Raw genomic sequence first — 17,006 nt, forward strand, 5'->3', positions numbered from 1 at the left:
GTACATGACACCTGTTATGGGGTGTCCTCGTTTAAGCCCACTTCAAACGGGTTCCTGTGTTGCCGTACTGGTCACCCGCCGCCTCCGCCCAAAGCTTGACCTCAAGGGGTTGACACCTTGACGCGGTTGGGGTGGGAATTTCTACGTTAAGGATTGTTGTTTACATGTAGTAATAGGACTGACTTTCTGTCTCTATGAGGATTTTTTTTCCTATAGATGCCATGTCACGTTGCCATGTTTGTAAACGCCATTTGCGCTGTACCAAGGGGACTCGTATGTCAGTAGTTACTCGTGTTTTTGTCATAAACCGACTTCCCAGGACATCATACACTCTAATAACCACGTCTGTCTGTAAATGTTCTCTTTTATCCATGTACTTTCTTGGCAAATAAAAGGATTGTTAAAGCACCGATGTCTCGTAAGATCATCTAATTTAGCTTCACAAAATGACATACAAGCTCAGTGATTTCGACCCCACTGTGTGCTCCTCAACTCGACTAATTTCACTTACCAAACACGTTCTGGCGAGCCGTCTTTTGTGTAAAGCTTGTTTTTCGTTTTTATTTCTACGGTATGGTACGTCTATGTGTACTTGTAAAGTGCCTTGATGACTTCGAGGTGTGAAGATTGGCGGTGTGGCGCAGTCGGTTGTGCGTTGATTATCAGATCGAGAGCTGCGCCTGTAAAGCCGTTGTGTCCTTGGGAAAGACACTTCACCTGAATTTGCTCCTGTGGGTATTGTCCACAGTACATGACCATTACATGTATGTATGATATGTATGTGTAATGTGTATTTGTGAGGAGCGCTTTGGGAGTAATTGAAAAAGCGCTATAATAAATATAAGGATTATTTATACAGCAGTGTAAGGATTACATGATATGGTTAAGGATTTGTAAAACTATAAACATATTTTCACTGGTGGAATGTAATGAAGGTGGACAAAGAAATATGCTATATTATGATGCAATTAAAATGAAAGATGTTTTGGTTTTGGTTCCTTTACTTTACAGTTTGGAAACCAATATTGTCTGTTATACCCCACTACATTTATCTTATCTTTAGTTACAGATTATTAGCTGATAATAAACAAAATAAACCAATACAAAAACATTAAAACAAACTAACAGCTGAGAATATCCAACAATAGTATACCAAGTCATTCAAAATAGCTCCATCTTTACCAGCTTTGATGAACCCATTAAAGCTGCATTTGTGCGTCAAAAGTTCAGCATTAAATGAAGTCAAAGTTGAAAGGATTTGAACTTTGAGCGCAGTGCTGGTTGCATGACGCCTAGTTGGGCGGCACCACTCCTGTGGAGAGAGTGGAGTGGAGGGGGTCGTAACACTCCATAGAAAACGGCAACATCAGCCAGAGCAGCTTAATGTGTCACTGATCATAAATCAGTTATTTCATATACATGATTCTGAAACGGGCCATTGTGCTTAACAAATACTTGTACTTTTGATACTTCAAGTATATTTTGATGCCAAAACCGGCCTTAAACTGATATCATTATAAAACTGAGATGACTCGATCTTTATTTCTACATATTTTTTCATTAAAAAACTTACTAGGAGAAGTTTATTCTAGCCAGTTGTTGTTTATCATTTGAGAAAGTTGCATTAGTTAACTCAATATATGTGTGTATCATCACCAACTAATGGGTGCAATCACAGCCTAGCTTTACATGAACTTGTTCGCAGCAAAGACTTCCGTGAGTTTGAGAACTTTCTTCAGCACTAAACTTTGAATCATTACATTACATTACATTGCATTTAGCTGACGCTTTTATCCAAAGCGACTTACAATAAGTGCATTCGACCAGGAAGATACAACCTTGAAGAAAACAGAATCATATAAGTACATCAGGTTTCATAGAACCAAACATTTCAAGTGCTACTCAACTGGCTTTAGATAAGCCAGCCCTTTATTAGTATATAAGTGCTTTGTTAGTAATTCAATCGCTCGAAGTGGAGTCTAAAGAGATGAGTTTTCAGTCTGCGCCGGAAGATGAATCATGACACAAACAACATGAATTATATAGAACACAAAAGCCTCTATTCATCTATTGAGACCTTTGCTGCACAATACAACAGAGCGTAAACACACAAAGACACAGAACATAGATCAAAAGTCTTGAAGGAGCTCAAATGAGATAATCCCTGACCTGACAGGTTCCTGTAGTGCGCTTCCATTTTCCTCTGGGGAGCGCGCACCTTTACATAAGCAGTGTAGTGGCCCCCCCGCATTGATCCACTATGTTCCACAATCCCGTACAAACTGTAGAGGACACGCTCACCGGCTGCCAGGCTCTAGAGAAAACGAAAAAGGAAGGTTAGCAAAAATGGGAAAGAAAGCTAAAAAAAAAGAAGGAATACACAGAGGGCTCCAGGGACAGTACCAACCAAGGACATTCAAAACAAACTGAACTGAATCCATTTCTAGTACACAGAATATTTCTTACTTTGCAGGAGGCCGAGCAGAAAGGAGCCAGGTCCAGGATCAGGGGAAAATCGACATGGCGGTTCACTTTTCGTAAGTTCATTCCTGCCTTCAAGTAAAAAAAGAGAACCACATACCGTCACAAAAATACACACTGAGTTCTGCATACAATACAACATGTGGCTACCTGCTCCGTTAAATGGAAGGCAAGAAAAGGCAGTGTGTGTCTCACCTGATGGAAGCGTTTCAGATGTAATGTGATGACAGGAGGCAGCGAGGATATGAGTATTTGCTTCCTAGCACTGGTGTAAATCTTCTCCATCTTCTTGTCTAAAGTCAACAAAAGAATACATTTAAATGAAAACAAGAAATTATGATTCATTCATACTAACGTATGAATCTTGCGGAAAAAAGGATTGAGTCAGTGATAAAGAGAGAGTGAAATATAGAAAGTGTCAATTACCAAAAAAAGTAAGATTCTAAAGTGTTCCTCATTTTGAAAATAGGAAGACTGGAATATGGAACTGATTTCAGGAAAAGGGGCCTCAGATTTAACTGGTACTCTGCTCCACACTCTGTCTGCTAGCTTTGAGGATTTATATTGTCATGTTTTGTTTTGTTTCAGAAGACCCCAATTTAAGATCATTTGTCAATATTGCAGTCTAATTAAATAAAAAGACTGTAATACAAAAAAGGAATTAAACCGCACAGTATGCTTTATTCGCAGGTAGGCTACTTGGTTACTCAAAGATCTTTGTGGTAGTATTTTGATCGTTGGTCTTACCGGCGGAGCTGCTCTTGCGCAGCTGTTTGTGTCTGCGCTCGGTGCAGTTCTCACACAGCAGCTTGTTGTTGCCCATCAGCAGCTCCACGGAGGTGAACTGGTGGAGGCAGGACTGGATGGAGCACTCCTTGGAGCTGGGCGTGTAACTTTGGGAAAGCGCCTGGAACGCCCCTTGGTGGTGCTGATGGTGGAGGTTAGAAGCCTCCTCTGGAGAGCAGTGTGTGGGGGGGGAACAGTCCCCGGAGGCGAAGCCGAGGTTCACTTTGGACACGGCGGTAACTAGCTGCTCCACAGCGCTGCCATGCTTCATGGCGGATGAAGGCGAGGGGGAGGTGGAGCAGGCGGGCGTAGGGGAGGGAGTGAGGGTGGAGGTGGACGACGGGGTGGTCATGTGTCCGTGGCTGTGGCTGGAGGAGATGCGCGGGGCCCACTCGCTCTCTGAGGCCTCGCTGTCAGCGTCATTGCTGCTGTCCTGAGGACCAGAGTCTCTCTCACTGGCGTCTGATAGGCTGCCGGCGGCGGCCATCTTGCAAACAGAGATCCCGCGGGCAGATCCAGCAGGTATGCCCTCCTCCTCCGGCCGATCCAAACTGCAGCTTACTCCCTTCTCTTCCACAGAACTTGAAGACCTCCTGCTCTGCTGCTTCTAGAGAAAAGAAGAAGGACAAATACATTAGTCCACTTCAGAGCTGCAGTATCAATTGTACATGTTAGTGTTGAGGGTAAAAGGATCTTGTTTCATATCCAATAAGAGTTGCTCCCCCTACCTGCGCACCCAGCTTTTTGGTGTTTCTGTTGACAGAGTGCGCTGCAGACTGAATCTGGTCACTGTGCGTCACCTGGGCCTCCTGCTCCCGGACAACCTTTCCTAGCCTACTGGGGTTGGATGGTTTTGACATCTGATGGCGAAAAATGATCGATCATCAGTTTTAAGGGGACCATAAACAATATTGCATAGCCTTTTCTGATAAAAGAAACATGCATTTTGCATGCAAGAGAACATGCAATACACAAAATTAATCTCATCATCTGTCAAAAAACTGTATTTTCATACTCATTAAATGGATAGTTTAGATTGTTTGGCTTGAAGTCAAATAAGGTACTTAGATGGCAATTGGAAATACCCCATTTTTTAAAAGCCAGCAGCAAAACCACCTTTAAAAATTCAGTTTAAGTGTACACTATATTTAGAATATTTTCACCAGTTTATCCCTTTCAGAAAGCTTTCCAATCGTGGTAGTAAAACAAGAATTCCTGTGATCTGTGAGGTAAAATAAGTGTATTTGTCAATGGAGTCTGGTGGCTTAAAAGAGAAAATAGATGACGGCTTTAGGTCCTTGTCTTGAGGGCTTTTTTTTCGCAAGGTAAAGTGATTAAAATATTTGAATTATAGCACACACAATGTTTTGGTGGCTTACATCTTTTGATCCTTCCCTCCTCTAAAGCTGTACATTTCTTTACTCCTTTATCTATAACTTCTAAAAACTGGGTACGTGCTGCCCATTATCAATGGCATTGACTATGGATAAGTACCTCATTCCACCCCACTTCAAAAAACCTGAACTATCCCTTTAAGTTAAGTCTTTTAATGTCAATTGCACATAATTTCTCATGAACAATTGTAGCAGCTCACCCTCTCCTCTATGATAGGTAGAGATATGTCTATGAAAGCCTCCTTCACGGTGGAGATCTGAAACAGAAATCACATGTTAGTCCCTGCCAGGATTTATATATAGCACCATTTTGGAAGAAATTATAGTCGGGTTTTTAACAGCAAACCTCTGCTCCTTTTAGAGACAGTTTTTTTGGTTGCTTTTTCCTCTCCAGCTCCACACCTGGTGCTCTTTTCCTTCAAGGATGTTCGTTAGTTTTTCAACGTGGTGTTTGCTTTGTTTAAAACTCGGAGCTCCCAAATTTGATTCGAAACACCAAACAGTTGGTGTTCAAGCTGGTCCTTGAGGGGCTTTTCTTGTTTTGTTTTTCCTGTTGATTGTATGTTTTCTCTCACTTATTTTTCAGTACATCCTGTGTGGGAATCAGAATCAAACCTTAACCCTGAAAGTAACTAGTAAGCTAGAAAAGAAATAGAAAGTTGATGTTGGTTAGCTTCACCTCGGGTCAGTGACAAATATCTGTCAATGTATTATTGACAGAAGTATTGCTGGAAATTGTATGGCAGGCAATCTTGCCTATTGTGAGTCCTGCAGCGATATGAAATGGAAAAAGATGGTTTTCCTTACAACGTTTAACTGGGTAACACAATGAGTGTATATAAACCTACTCTACCACCCTGTGCATTATATGTGTTTCATTTAGGGCATCGCATTGAGCTGCGCCTAATTGGTTCCCACAGACTACTCTATGGATCAGAAACATACACTTACATGCTCGCACTCTTCACACATGATCGTGTTTGTCAGCTCCCCTACAAAGATGCGGTCAACGAAGTTCATCTTCACGCCTTCCTTTCCGTACGCTAGTGGGAGAGAGAAACATCGTTTTGAAAAGAATTATTTAAGGAATCATTTTCTTGCAGTAAAAAATATTGGTCATTAGTAGAGGAAACATTTGATTAGCTTCTTTGCAAAAAAAACATACAGATGTAGACATGGATGGGTATAGTTAAGATTTTAACGGTACTTCTACTCTTACCGATACTGCTTATCGATCAAGTACTTTAAGAGTATTCTCATCGGTTGTTTTTGTTATTTTTCAAGGGGAAAACTAAACAAATGTATTATTGAAAATTCAATTCAATTCAAAAAGTCAATTTCTTACAGCAAACAAAACAGCAGTGTTTTTAACAAATCATTATAGACTAATGGTGTGATGAAGGGAATGTAAAACAAATAAACACTAATTTACTGCAAAATAATTAAATATGTTTACCTTTAATCATCAACCCATGTTTTTAGAATTTAGTTTACTCTGTGATTGCTAGTAAGGGTTTACATAGAGCATTTATTTCACTTATGACAATGAGCCTTGTAAAGTGTAACCGTATTTTTGAACACGTCATTCTCCCGCCATCATCACTAGCGGTCTCTGTTTTAGTGTGCTGCACTGGGCTGATTTCCTTTGTGGACTTGAAAGAGCCCAAATGCATCAAAGGCACATTTTGTCATCTTGCAAATTAGAATTATTGTCTGTTTAGGTTTATTCAACAAAGACTACACTCTGCCGCCTTTGCCTTGTGAAAACTGAGCTGTACTTCCATCACCTGCCACAAGATGGGGATATTGATCTTGGCCATTGTCACTGGAGTCTGTAAACTGTTAGTACCTTTAACTTGGCGTTTAGTGTCCTCATCTGCTGTCTTCTCTGTGGGATTGTTGAAGGCTTTCAGAATTGCGGCTTTCACCCTCTGTACACAATAAAAACAAACACACAAAAAGTTAAAGAACAATTCAGACTAAAAACATATTTCTAGATGCGAAATTATCAAATAAAAAATCTAAATTCACTCCGGGGTGTTTTTCTTGCTCTCCATTACATCCATTAGTGAAATATCAAAATGTATCCCGCAGCTCAGTGTGACAGGTATACATATTATAAACATCATTAGTGTAAAAATAATTATTGTGCCTGTCGAGAAACGTTAAATGTCTTAATTATCAGTGCGTGTTTGTGTGTGTCTATGAGCTGTTTGCTCTCATCGAAGGTGACGTGGTCAGCGAGTGTGTTGGTGACAGAGCTGTGAAGAGCCGCACAGCCGCAGTAAAGCAGCAATCAATAGATAATTGGCCACGGTCTGTGTCTGTGGTCGAGACCAGTCGGGCCCCCATTGTCCCGGGACCCACGCACTGGACTGGCTATTTAGGTCAAAAGTCCTGTTAATCCTAGCCGGGGCCAGCGTGCACCCCTCGCAGTCGGCAGTCAAACCCTCCCCTACTAATTAATTACCAGTAACCGCCCTCACCCCCCTCCCATAAAGTAACAGCGTGCACTGTCCCACACAGAATGGGCCAAGGGGAGGGGGGAGTTGGAGAGGGTTTGCTGGTAGATGGGTGCAGGGGTGGAAACTAAAACGAAGACGGGGCGAAGAAGGACAGTCCATGCCCTGAGAGAGAAATACCTACCGTCTCAGCTAATTGGTGATAATTGACTGGGGCCAAATTAGCATATTTAGATCTCTGATACTAATGGCCAATCAACACAAACACTTAGGGCCTCTAAATGTTGGTGACACCCTCTGCGAATACTACCAGTCTCCCTATCTTGCACACTCACGCAAGACGGTGTGTGACTGTACTCAAAAATTTAAAATGTACCTTTTCAAACGCTCGCCAAGTTTAGATCAATTGCTGTTAGTTAAATAAAAAAATGCTGTTTGATGTTGTCCAGTGTTTACATATTAACAACATTGATACAATTAATTTGATCTTAATTTAAAAAGTGTGTTATTGTTTAATATTTGCGATAATTACAAAATTATTTTCAATAATCTCGGCTAAAATGCCACTGTATCTGTAAATGTGCTTGGCTGTATAGATGAGTTTCTGAGTGAATGAATAGAGGAGGCCGTACCCCCCCTCCCTCTTTACTGCCTTGATTGGATTGGGAGACTGGCTGATGAGTGTGTGTGTGCGTGTGTGTGTGCGTGTGTGTGTGTGTGTGTGTGTGTGTGTGTGTGTGTGTGTGTAGGCGGGGGCTGTGGGTAACCCTCAAGCACAATGCGACGACCCTGGAGCTCATTCAGCAGCTGTGGGTTTCCCAAGATCACACAATGATGCCGGTCGTGCCACTTGCAAGTCCCCTAAGTGGCACAACTGTCGGCGTTCACAAGTTTGAATGGGAAGCAAGGGAGCCTGGCCCGCAGCCCCTCCTGGGTCTGGGGGCTGACCACTAAAACACACCCGCCAACTTCTCCTCCTTGGTTCACACAGCCACTGGTGGGGCCACAGGGGCCTGCTCAGCCCTGCACAAGGGCTACTGTGGGGTTTTCTAATTGCCCTGTGAAGGGTTTTCGGGGGGAGGGTGGTTCACTGTACTTGCCAAAAACATGGCACCATAAGGTTTAAAACACAAAAACTGGCGAGCCATGCAAAAACAAGATTCCAGGTTATGTGAAAGCTTCACAAACACACAGCTGCACGTTTTACACACTAGACTACAATGGCTTTCAAAACAAACAGAGAGTGGTTAGATTGTTTTTTGAAGGGGCCTCATTATGCTAATTGTGAGGTTCAGATTTGTATTTTGTGCCTATACTGAGACATGTTTCCATACTTTAATGTTCAAAAAGGTCTGTATTTTACTGCCTGTCTTTTCACCCTCTGTCTGAAACCAGAGCCCAGTCTGCTCTGATTTGTTGGCCAGCTCTTTTGTGATTGGTCAACTGCTTACAGATTTCCTGTCCCTTAGCCTACATTTAAATGTGTAAATACCTTGAGCTTTGTTATAACCTGATTTAGAGAGTACATAAGGTGTCCTCACCTAGCACATTTCCTTCTTTCAAAATGCATTGGTTAAGATATCTCAAATACCTTGAGTACTTTGTACAGATTTGAAGCACCTTTCTGGAACAAAAATTGAAACTTTAACATGACAAAAGATCCCAGCCTAATGCATCATGTACTTGAAAAACCCTGTGAGCTAGGCTTTTGACAGTTATTAGACGTGGATGTGATAATATATGTAAGCTCACTTTAGTTTCCTCTACTCGTATGGAGTCCAGGAGGTAGTGCAGAAGCTCCTGGCTGTCCTGTTGTTGGTAGCCCTTGAAACGCGGAGCCCTAGAAAAAACACAAAAAAAAAAACATGGATGTAAATCAAGAACAATAGGACATAGAAAATTCAGAGTAGAACTGCAAAAGGAAGCAGCATATAGTGGAAAAAAAGTCTTCCTTTCAGGGCCCTAAACACATCTTTCTTCCAGAGATTCAAACCTGCTCCTTCTGCTTAGCATTCTGGGATTTCTAACAGGTTTATACCAGGGGGAATGAGGTCTCTTCACCAGTATGAAGAGGGCATATTTAAGCACACCAAGGATACAATAAACATGAAATATTGATATCATTTCAATTATATACTTAGGATAATATCATGTAAATATTCAAGTGCCTTTTAAAGATAATTGTAAATAATTGTATAATGAATAGCCAATTCAGACAACCTTGTTTACATTGGGTTATCCCTGAGGAATACGAAGAGCCATTAGAAGGTCAAACTACTCCAGAGAGAACAAAGACAATATTTATAATAGGGGTCGACCGATTATCGGCTTGGCCGATTATCGAGGCCGATATTCCGCATTTTACAGATTATCGGTATCGGCCTTTAGTCAATTTGCCGATGCAACTTTGGTTCTGATGCGGCCGTTTCTCTGGCTGCAGTCACCACTGTTCACGAGCAAAAAAAAAAGGGTAGCGTCTCGCAGCGGAGAAACTGTGACGCGCTGGGACGGCTGCTAGTGGAGTCTCGCAGCAACTCTGCTTTCTGCACCACAATCTGGTGCTGCTGAATTGGGACTACTAAATGAGTGAGACTCAAATATCAGAAGTTCAGAACAAGTTTTAGCAGTTTTTATTTTATTTTTACTTCATTTACTTTACTCAGGGTAGAGGAAACCAGTTTTAAGATGTTGAAAAGTTCATTAAACATAAAAAGGCATTTCAAAGAAGTTGTGTTATTCTACATTTTGACACCAAGATTTTCTGATTTTACCGCAAATGTATATCGGTTCCAAATATCGGTTATCGATCTCCTTGATTACTAATAATCGGTATCGGCCTTGAAAAAGCCATATCGGTCGATCCCTAATTTATAACTATAATACAAAATAAATGACACCTTCACCATGCTGGCAGTCAATGCATCGCCTTGGCTTTTTCTGATTAGAATGGTATTGCCATTTTGTTAATTGGCTAAGCATCCTGGACATTAATGCACAGCGGTTAGAGGGGAGGCTCTCCTTGGCTCCGTCCCCTGGCCGTCCGCACTGAAGCAGATGTGAGGACAGATGTCAGGGGCAGATGGGCAGCCGGGGCTGCAGCCACGGCAACCTGTTGGGGCAGAGCCCGCCACATAACCACAGGACAGGTTGGTCCGACAGGCACAAGACAGCAAGAGGTTTAAGTAAAATGTTAAAGATGGGTTTAAGGGAAAGGGTTAACCCCTTTAATATAACTGTGTAGGTATTTTACTGGTACTTAATGGACAACACCAGAGGCCTTTGTGGTGTAGTATTAACGCTTCTCCTGGCGTTTTAAAGAGTTAAAACATATATTTTTTGTATTTTGGTTTGACAATGCATATTTTATAGTAATGATTTACAATCGAAGAAAGTTTTAATATTCTAAGGCTACATAATTAATATAAATGGTATCACATTTGCAATTTGACTAGTGCATTATTAAAATTGTGGGAAGCCCCACATCTGTTAAAGGCTAGATACAGTGGGGCAAAAAAGTATTTAGTCAGCCACCAATTGTGCAAGTTCTCCCACTTAAAAAGATTAGAGAGGCCTGTAATCTTCATCGTAGGTATACCTCAACTATGAGAGACAAAATGAGAAAAAAAAAAGAAAATCACATTGTCTGATTTTTAAAGAATTTATTTGCAAATTATGGTGGAAAATAAGTATTTGGTCACCTACAAACAAACAAGATTTCTGGCTCTCACAGACCTGTAACTTCTTCTTTAAGAGCCTCCTCTGTCCTCCCACTCTGTTAACTGTATTAATGGCACCTGTTATCAGTATAAAAGGCCCAGATCACACCGGCCCGAAATCGCAGTAAAATGGGAGTCGGGCCAAACATGAGCGTGGGCACGGCCTATTCGGATTGGTGTGCCGCCGCACCGTCGGTCTTTTCTGCCGACCTGACGCTTTTCTTGCCGATTCAACATGTTGAATCGGCGTCGGGAACACCACCGGGAGTCGGACAAAGGGATAACACTGATTGGCTGTTTCAGCTAGCGAATCAGGCATGAGAAGCGTTAACGGAAGTGAGGGAGGTAAACAAATGATTTAAAATGGAAGATGGAAGAACACACGGACAGCTATTTCACCCTCATCGCTTTATAGAGTCTCCTGTTCGTTCATGTTTTCAATGGACGGAGTGAAAATGGAAAGAAAAACGCTATTTGTTGTTTGTTTAATATCACGGAGTCTGTTCTTCTTCTCTGTCTTCCGGGTTGGTTGCCTCCTTTTGAATGATTGAATACACACTACCGCCGCCTGCCGTAAGGAGAGTTATTGGCCACTCACCGCATACGCCAGTTTCATACGTGCTCGGCTCGGATTTGCGGTGTGTTCCAGTGCCGAAGTCGCAAATTAGCAAGGAGAGTCCGGCGACCGCAACAGTCGGGTCGGCGACTTCTCAGGTGACCTGGCCCGCGGTGTATCTGGGCCTGTAAAAGAACACACCTGGTCCACCAACCTCAAACCAGTCACACTCCCAAACTCCACACCTATGGCCAAGAACAAAGAGCTGTCAAAGGACACCAGAAACAAAATTGTAGACCTGCACCAGGCTGGAAGACTGAATCTGCAATAGGTAAGCAGCTTGGTGTGAAGAAAACAGACTGTGGGAGCAAATTATTAGCAAAATGGAAGACGTACAAGACCACTGATAAAATCTCCTCGAATCTGGGGCTCCACGCAAGATCTCAAACCCGTGGGGTCAAAATGATCACCAAAGAACGGTGAGCAAAAATCCCAGAAACCACCACCAGGGGGATCCTAGTCANATCATCAATGAGGCCACGAGATACGTTTGTGCACAGATGGAAGGCTGAAAGGCAGGTAGGCCATCCAGTTATTTTAGCCGGGCCGGCTAAAATGATTGGTCGTGCTTTTTACAGCGCTACGGCTTCCAGAGATACATTTTTGTAAGTATTTATTGTCAAAGCATTTAATATATTCATTGCTATCGGGACATTAAGAGCATTCCATGGTAAATAACAAAAAGTGTTTTCTGAAATAAATTACATACCCCATTGAATTATGACGGAAGATTGTCAGCTGTCTTCCTCTCCCTTGTTGTTCCTCGATACGTAAAGGCAGCAACACCGTTGACAACTTCTCTCTACATATCAAGCATACCGGTAAACCAGCATCGTTTGCTGTTAAACAGAACTCTGTCCACGCAGAATTAAATCCTGTGTTCCTCCGATACTTTTCTTTGATTTATCCATAGTTCGCTCATCGAGCCGGGGGTCAGGTTATTCGCCAGCAAGAAAAGGCGCTAGCGCGGGACCGTAGCAGGATGTGACGCATATTTTAGTTGACCTAATTAAAACCGTTTTGTTTTTTTATTTATGTGTCACAATTTATGTGTCACAGTATCACCTCAAAATACAAGACACGAAACATTTTCAACCATGCAACAAAATATAAATAGTCCTACAAATACTTTTATTTTATTTCCTTCTTATTTTTGTCTAAGCTCAAGGGAGCCAGAGCAGAGGGCTTAAAGGGCCGCATGCGGCTTAAAGGGCCGCATGCGGCTCGAGGGCCGCGGGTTGCCGACCCCTGGCCTAGACATAGCCTGCCCTGGGTACAAGCTGGGACCCTCTCTGGCACCAGATACAGTGTGTGGTGCTGACCGTCAAACCCATGGAGCTTGGCACTGCTCCGAGCCCAGACCAGAGCCCTTTCCCTTGGCAGGAGGAACAGGCAGGCTGTTGGGTACTCAGCTGGTTGAGGTCAAATGTGAACACAAGCGTAGAATCCATTCACTGTATATATGAGGTGGAAACACATAAACACAAACCGGGGCTCAATAGGGCTCCAGCGTTGCACACAAACACTCAAACTCACCCTCTTTTCGGAGCAGAAAATCCTTATTAACTTGCCTGTCAACACTGAGAAGGACAGAGAAAGAGAAATGAGAAAGCGCTCTCTGCCCCCACAGGGCCAAGGGCAGACCCACACCTCTCAGAATGACAAGAGCTTGCGGTGAAGACGATGATGGCTATATTCACAGAGTGTAGCAGTTACAGAGGTCAGAAGTGGAGACATGTGTTCCTTGTCAACAGGAGTCGTTCTTGACTCTTTCCTTTTCAGCTCAAAGCTTTAGTAGGGGCTGAAAGTAGAGGAGTCGCTGTGTGGGAATCCACTAGAGAAGCGTTGCAGAGATCAAGCAGGCTTTGTGGATGTTTAACAAAATAGCATATAAGTGAATTAGGCCTTGAAAGTGCAATATTTCTTCCAAGAAAATCAGAAACAGGAGCTGAAATCTTGATGGACATCATTCGATTAAATATAACTTTCCCTTAAAACTGTTAAAAGAGGCAAGATTACAAAGTATCACAAGTGATAAAACTTTGAGGATCCTTTAGTCTTAAACAATGTGCTTTCGCATCGCTGCTACAGTAACACTGCTTCACAGGCTGATGGAAACAAAACAAAAAAATGAAACTTTTGACCTAAAACTCATGGTTTAGATAGTCACTCTTTTAAGAAATTAACCATGTCCCTCAGAACAAAGCCAGTACTTTTAAATTATTGGTAAAGATGCCAGGAGAATTTGCATACCCAATATAACTAGACACTAGCAACTACTGTGAAGGTATTAATATTAAGGTAAATAAATTAGGTTACGGTGCGTGTGATTCTCTTTTAAAGATTAGGGCTGCATATTAGCATTTACTCATGCAGGCCTTTATTAAAGCTCACTTGTGGTATACCTGTACCATATGGGTATTGGGTGCTGAAGCTTAAGGTCATATCTCTCTATTCAAATGCATGTCAGTGGAATGGATTAGCCCTACTTGAAATGAGACGCGTATGAATGCATAAAGGTGTGTGCAGCGCTTGCTGTATGAATGCACAATTGCCTGCATGTGTGTTGCAGGCTGAGATGGTACCAGGTGAGGTGGCAGCACAACCAAACACACACATAGAGGCCTATCTGATGAAAGCTAGGTACCAGAATAACTGTCAAAGCCGCACCAGAGATGCACCCAGTCATCCAATGTCAAATGTCCTGGTCACCCACCTGCACTACTAAACAGTGCAACCCCCCCCTCTACTCATACACACACATAAATGCAAACGGGAACCCAGCCAACCAGACATCCAAACTGTTCATAAAAGAGAACAAACCCAGTGTTCAGTTGACAAATGTGGGGCTTCCTCCGCCCGCCACACCGCCTGTTCGACCTTGCTCTGGATCAAACATGACACAGGTGGCACAGCAGTGTGGCAAGTAGCAGAAAGAGCCACAAATAGGAAGCTGCTGCTACACATTTAACAAGTTACTGTGCCTGCAGTGTATTCTGTGTGTTGAGCACTGAAAGGCATTCAGCAGGGACAGGTGCTACCTGGGTCTGGCTGGTTAAAGTGGCCAGTGAGGGGAGGAAAGCAGGTGAAAGCTGCGGCTCCGCTGTTGTACTGCTGTGATGATGGAGAACTGCAGTACTAACAATCATGGCTAAGTTTGCATACCTTACTGACCCTGAGGTGGAATATTTGCATACAGAGTGTAGAGATAGCATTTCGTAGTGGGGGAATTTATGGTGGTTGATAGGAAGGGAAGCGGCTTACTTCTGGCAGAGCTGGTTGAAGAGGATCTTGGGATTGACCGGGCCTTTCCCTGGGTCCTTCATGCTCTGGAGGAAGAGAAACATGGCCGCCGTCAGGGGCTCTGGGCTGGGCAGCATTACTGTCAACGGACCCTGGAACGCAACAGACAGAATACAATTTAGAAATTAATTTCCACATTTAATGTGCAAATAAAAGCTATAATGTATCAGTTTTATTTTAAACATGTGCTGAACTTTTTTTTACATTTAAAGGTTATATGTATGTACTTCTATAGGACATTTTCATGACGTCGTCACATTAAAATAATTAAGAAGAAAATGTTTTATTGAGGTTATGAAAATGTATTTATGGCGCTGTTAGATTGCTTCTAGACTGACTCGCTAAAAAGGTGTGTTCCTCCCTATGTGTGTAGCAAGCAAAAGAGCCAACATGTTTTTAACCACTGGGAAAATGTTAGTTTAGCAAGGCTATATATAAAAGGTTGCTAAATGTTGTCGATTCTGGAATAATAATAATTCATTTTAATTTGTGACATTTGGTCTTTACTATGCTCTGGGATAATTACATTTGTTTGGATCACACAAGCCCGAAACAATCCTATGCAGCCACCCCTTTAATCTAATTCCACAAATATTATAATACTACATGGAATTTCAATATAAGTGAATGTTGATTGAGAATTTGAGAGAATCAACATTATAAATATGAGCAATTCGGCACGGACTTAGTTTATATACTTAAGACATATGTTTGTGTTTGTAAGTTACATGACTTACATTTAAAACTTAGTAATTAAAATGATACATTTTCAGTTTATGTTACTAATGAATGCTATTAATACTACAGGGAACATTGAGTTACACAGAAGCTTCATTAGAATGATCATTTCAAAAGTAGTCAATCTATTGATAGTTTGTAGAAAACTATGGCTTAGAAAATAGAAAAGACAGCAAAGCAGAATGTACCACATTGGTTTCACCAGTGGGGCTGATCCTCAGTTTGAAGCCTTTCTCCTTCACTTCCTGGATGAGGTCGATTAGCATGTGTGTCTGAGACAGGTTCTGCAAGGAAAACACATTTTATTACTAACATTTTATAAACAATTTTAAAAATCCATCCCGTTATAAATGCCATTAGGTATAGGTAAGATCAACACATTTCAAGAGGCTGAATACTGCTCATGCAATCAGCAACAAACTGGTCATAAAAAACTATGAAATGATGAATCCTTCTAAATATATTAAACTGTATACACACAGCTTGTGGCAATTCAATGTGGTCATTTGAAATGAACCTTGTGAAATGTTATCTCCATTGCGGTAGGGTTTAGGAAACTTGTGGTAAGTTCATTATTCTGAAAGAGCCTTTCAAATGAATCCATGATCTCTGAGTTTGAAATTAACAGAGTATCCTTGGTGAGGAGAGGAGACTGAAGCAGCCATTGTCCCTACATGTTAGAAAACATATTTTCCTCTCCCCTTTTCAAAAGATGGTTTTTGTCACATCCTGGCAATGAAGACAGTTGCTATGGAAAACGCACAATGGGGCCCGGCATTGTGAATACACACACAGCTCATCCTCAGACAATTATGTGTTTTCACCCAAAAAAGATTGCAATTTTCAAGGAGACAATACAAACCGACAGAGAGAGGGAGAGAAAAGGCATGTAAAGCGCGCTCACTCCTATGTCAATCAACAACGAAGGCCCCGAGGGTGATTAACAAAATGGTGGAAAAAAACAGCTTCATTGTTAGGCGGCATGTTGCTTTGCAGTCACCATGACACGACCAGAGAAAGACTGGGGCGCTCTATAGCTGCGTTGTATGGTGAAAATGCTCTGCACCAACTGAGTACCACTCGTGTTCCGGAGGTAAACTCCACACTGCATTTACGGCTGCATTGGATATACTTCAGAATGACCTCAAGGCCTTTTTACACTCATGGTCAGTAAGACTGTAATTTAGTTTACTAAAGGTCGGTCTTCTTGGCAGCAGCACTTGAGGATTGTTTTCGCATTATAAAAAAGGCATACATATTCATTTTGTCATGTTAAAATGGAAATCCCTGAGACTCATTAAGCTATCAAAGGGTCTCTTGAGATAAGCACGGATTTGCTAGCAGGTTGTGTGCATTTAGAAATCCATCTTAAGACCATGCTTCAGATTTAAGATGACACTTTGATCACACCTACTTATGTTATTTTGACAGACTAAATAGTGTAATATAACTTCAATGAATTTCAAAAAGGCATGATGCTTTGTTTCTTCTCTAATGCTGCGTTCACATC

At 41.9% G+C, this 17,006-nt stretch overlaps 2 protein-coding genes across 3 annotated transcripts in view; one reads left to right on the top strand and one right to left on the bottom strand.

Annotated features, from left to right (window-relative positions):
• The window catches only part of coq3 (coenzyme Q3 methyltransferase), a 7,659-nt gene extending 7,560 nt beyond the window's left edge, over positions 1-99 (top strand). Inside the window, exon 5 of the mRNA XM_010780847.1 lies at positions 37-99. Within this exon, the coding sequence (XP_010779149.1) occupies positions 37-99 (63 nt within the window). The remainder of the gene's footprint in view (positions 1-36) is intronic.
• Positions 100-1,987: 1,888 nt separating this feature from the next.
• The window catches only part of usp45 (ubiquitin specific peptidase 45), a 38,744-nt gene continuing 23,725 nt past the window's right edge, over positions 1,988-17,006 (bottom strand). The window contains exons 7-17 of one of the 2 annotated variants that reach the window (XM_010780844.1): positions 15,685-15,780; positions 14,720-14,850; positions 8,876-8,963; positions 6,511-6,592; positions 5,613-5,704; positions 4,862-4,918; positions 3,996-4,127; positions 3,229-3,871; positions 2,677-2,774; positions 2,467-2,553; positions 1,988-2,314 (exon numbers count right to left, since the gene is read on the bottom strand). In XM_010780844.1, coding sequence (XP_010779146.1) covers positions 2,060-2,314; positions 2,467-2,553; positions 2,677-2,774; positions 3,229-3,871; positions 3,996-4,127; positions 4,862-4,918; positions 5,613-5,704; positions 6,511-6,592; positions 8,876-8,963; positions 14,720-14,850; positions 15,685-15,780 — 1,761 coding nt within the window. In that variant the 3' untranslated portion in view covers positions 1,988-2,059. Of the gene's footprint in view, positions 2,315-2,466; positions 2,554-2,676; positions 2,775-3,228; positions 3,875-3,995; positions 4,128-4,861; positions 4,919-5,612; positions 5,705-6,510; positions 6,593-8,875; positions 8,964-14,719; positions 14,851-15,684; positions 15,781-17,006 lie in introns of both variants that reach the window. The other variant, XM_010780843.1, reaches the window with a different exon arrangement.

This window comes from Notothenia coriiceps, unplaced genomic scaffold (genome assembly GCF_000735185.1).
Source record: "Notothenia coriiceps isolate Sejong01 unplaced genomic scaffold, NC01 NC01_scaffold00022209, whole genome shotgun sequence".
Taxonomy (NCBI): Eukaryota; Metazoa; Chordata; class Actinopteri; order Perciformes; family Nototheniidae; genus Notothenia; species Notothenia coriiceps.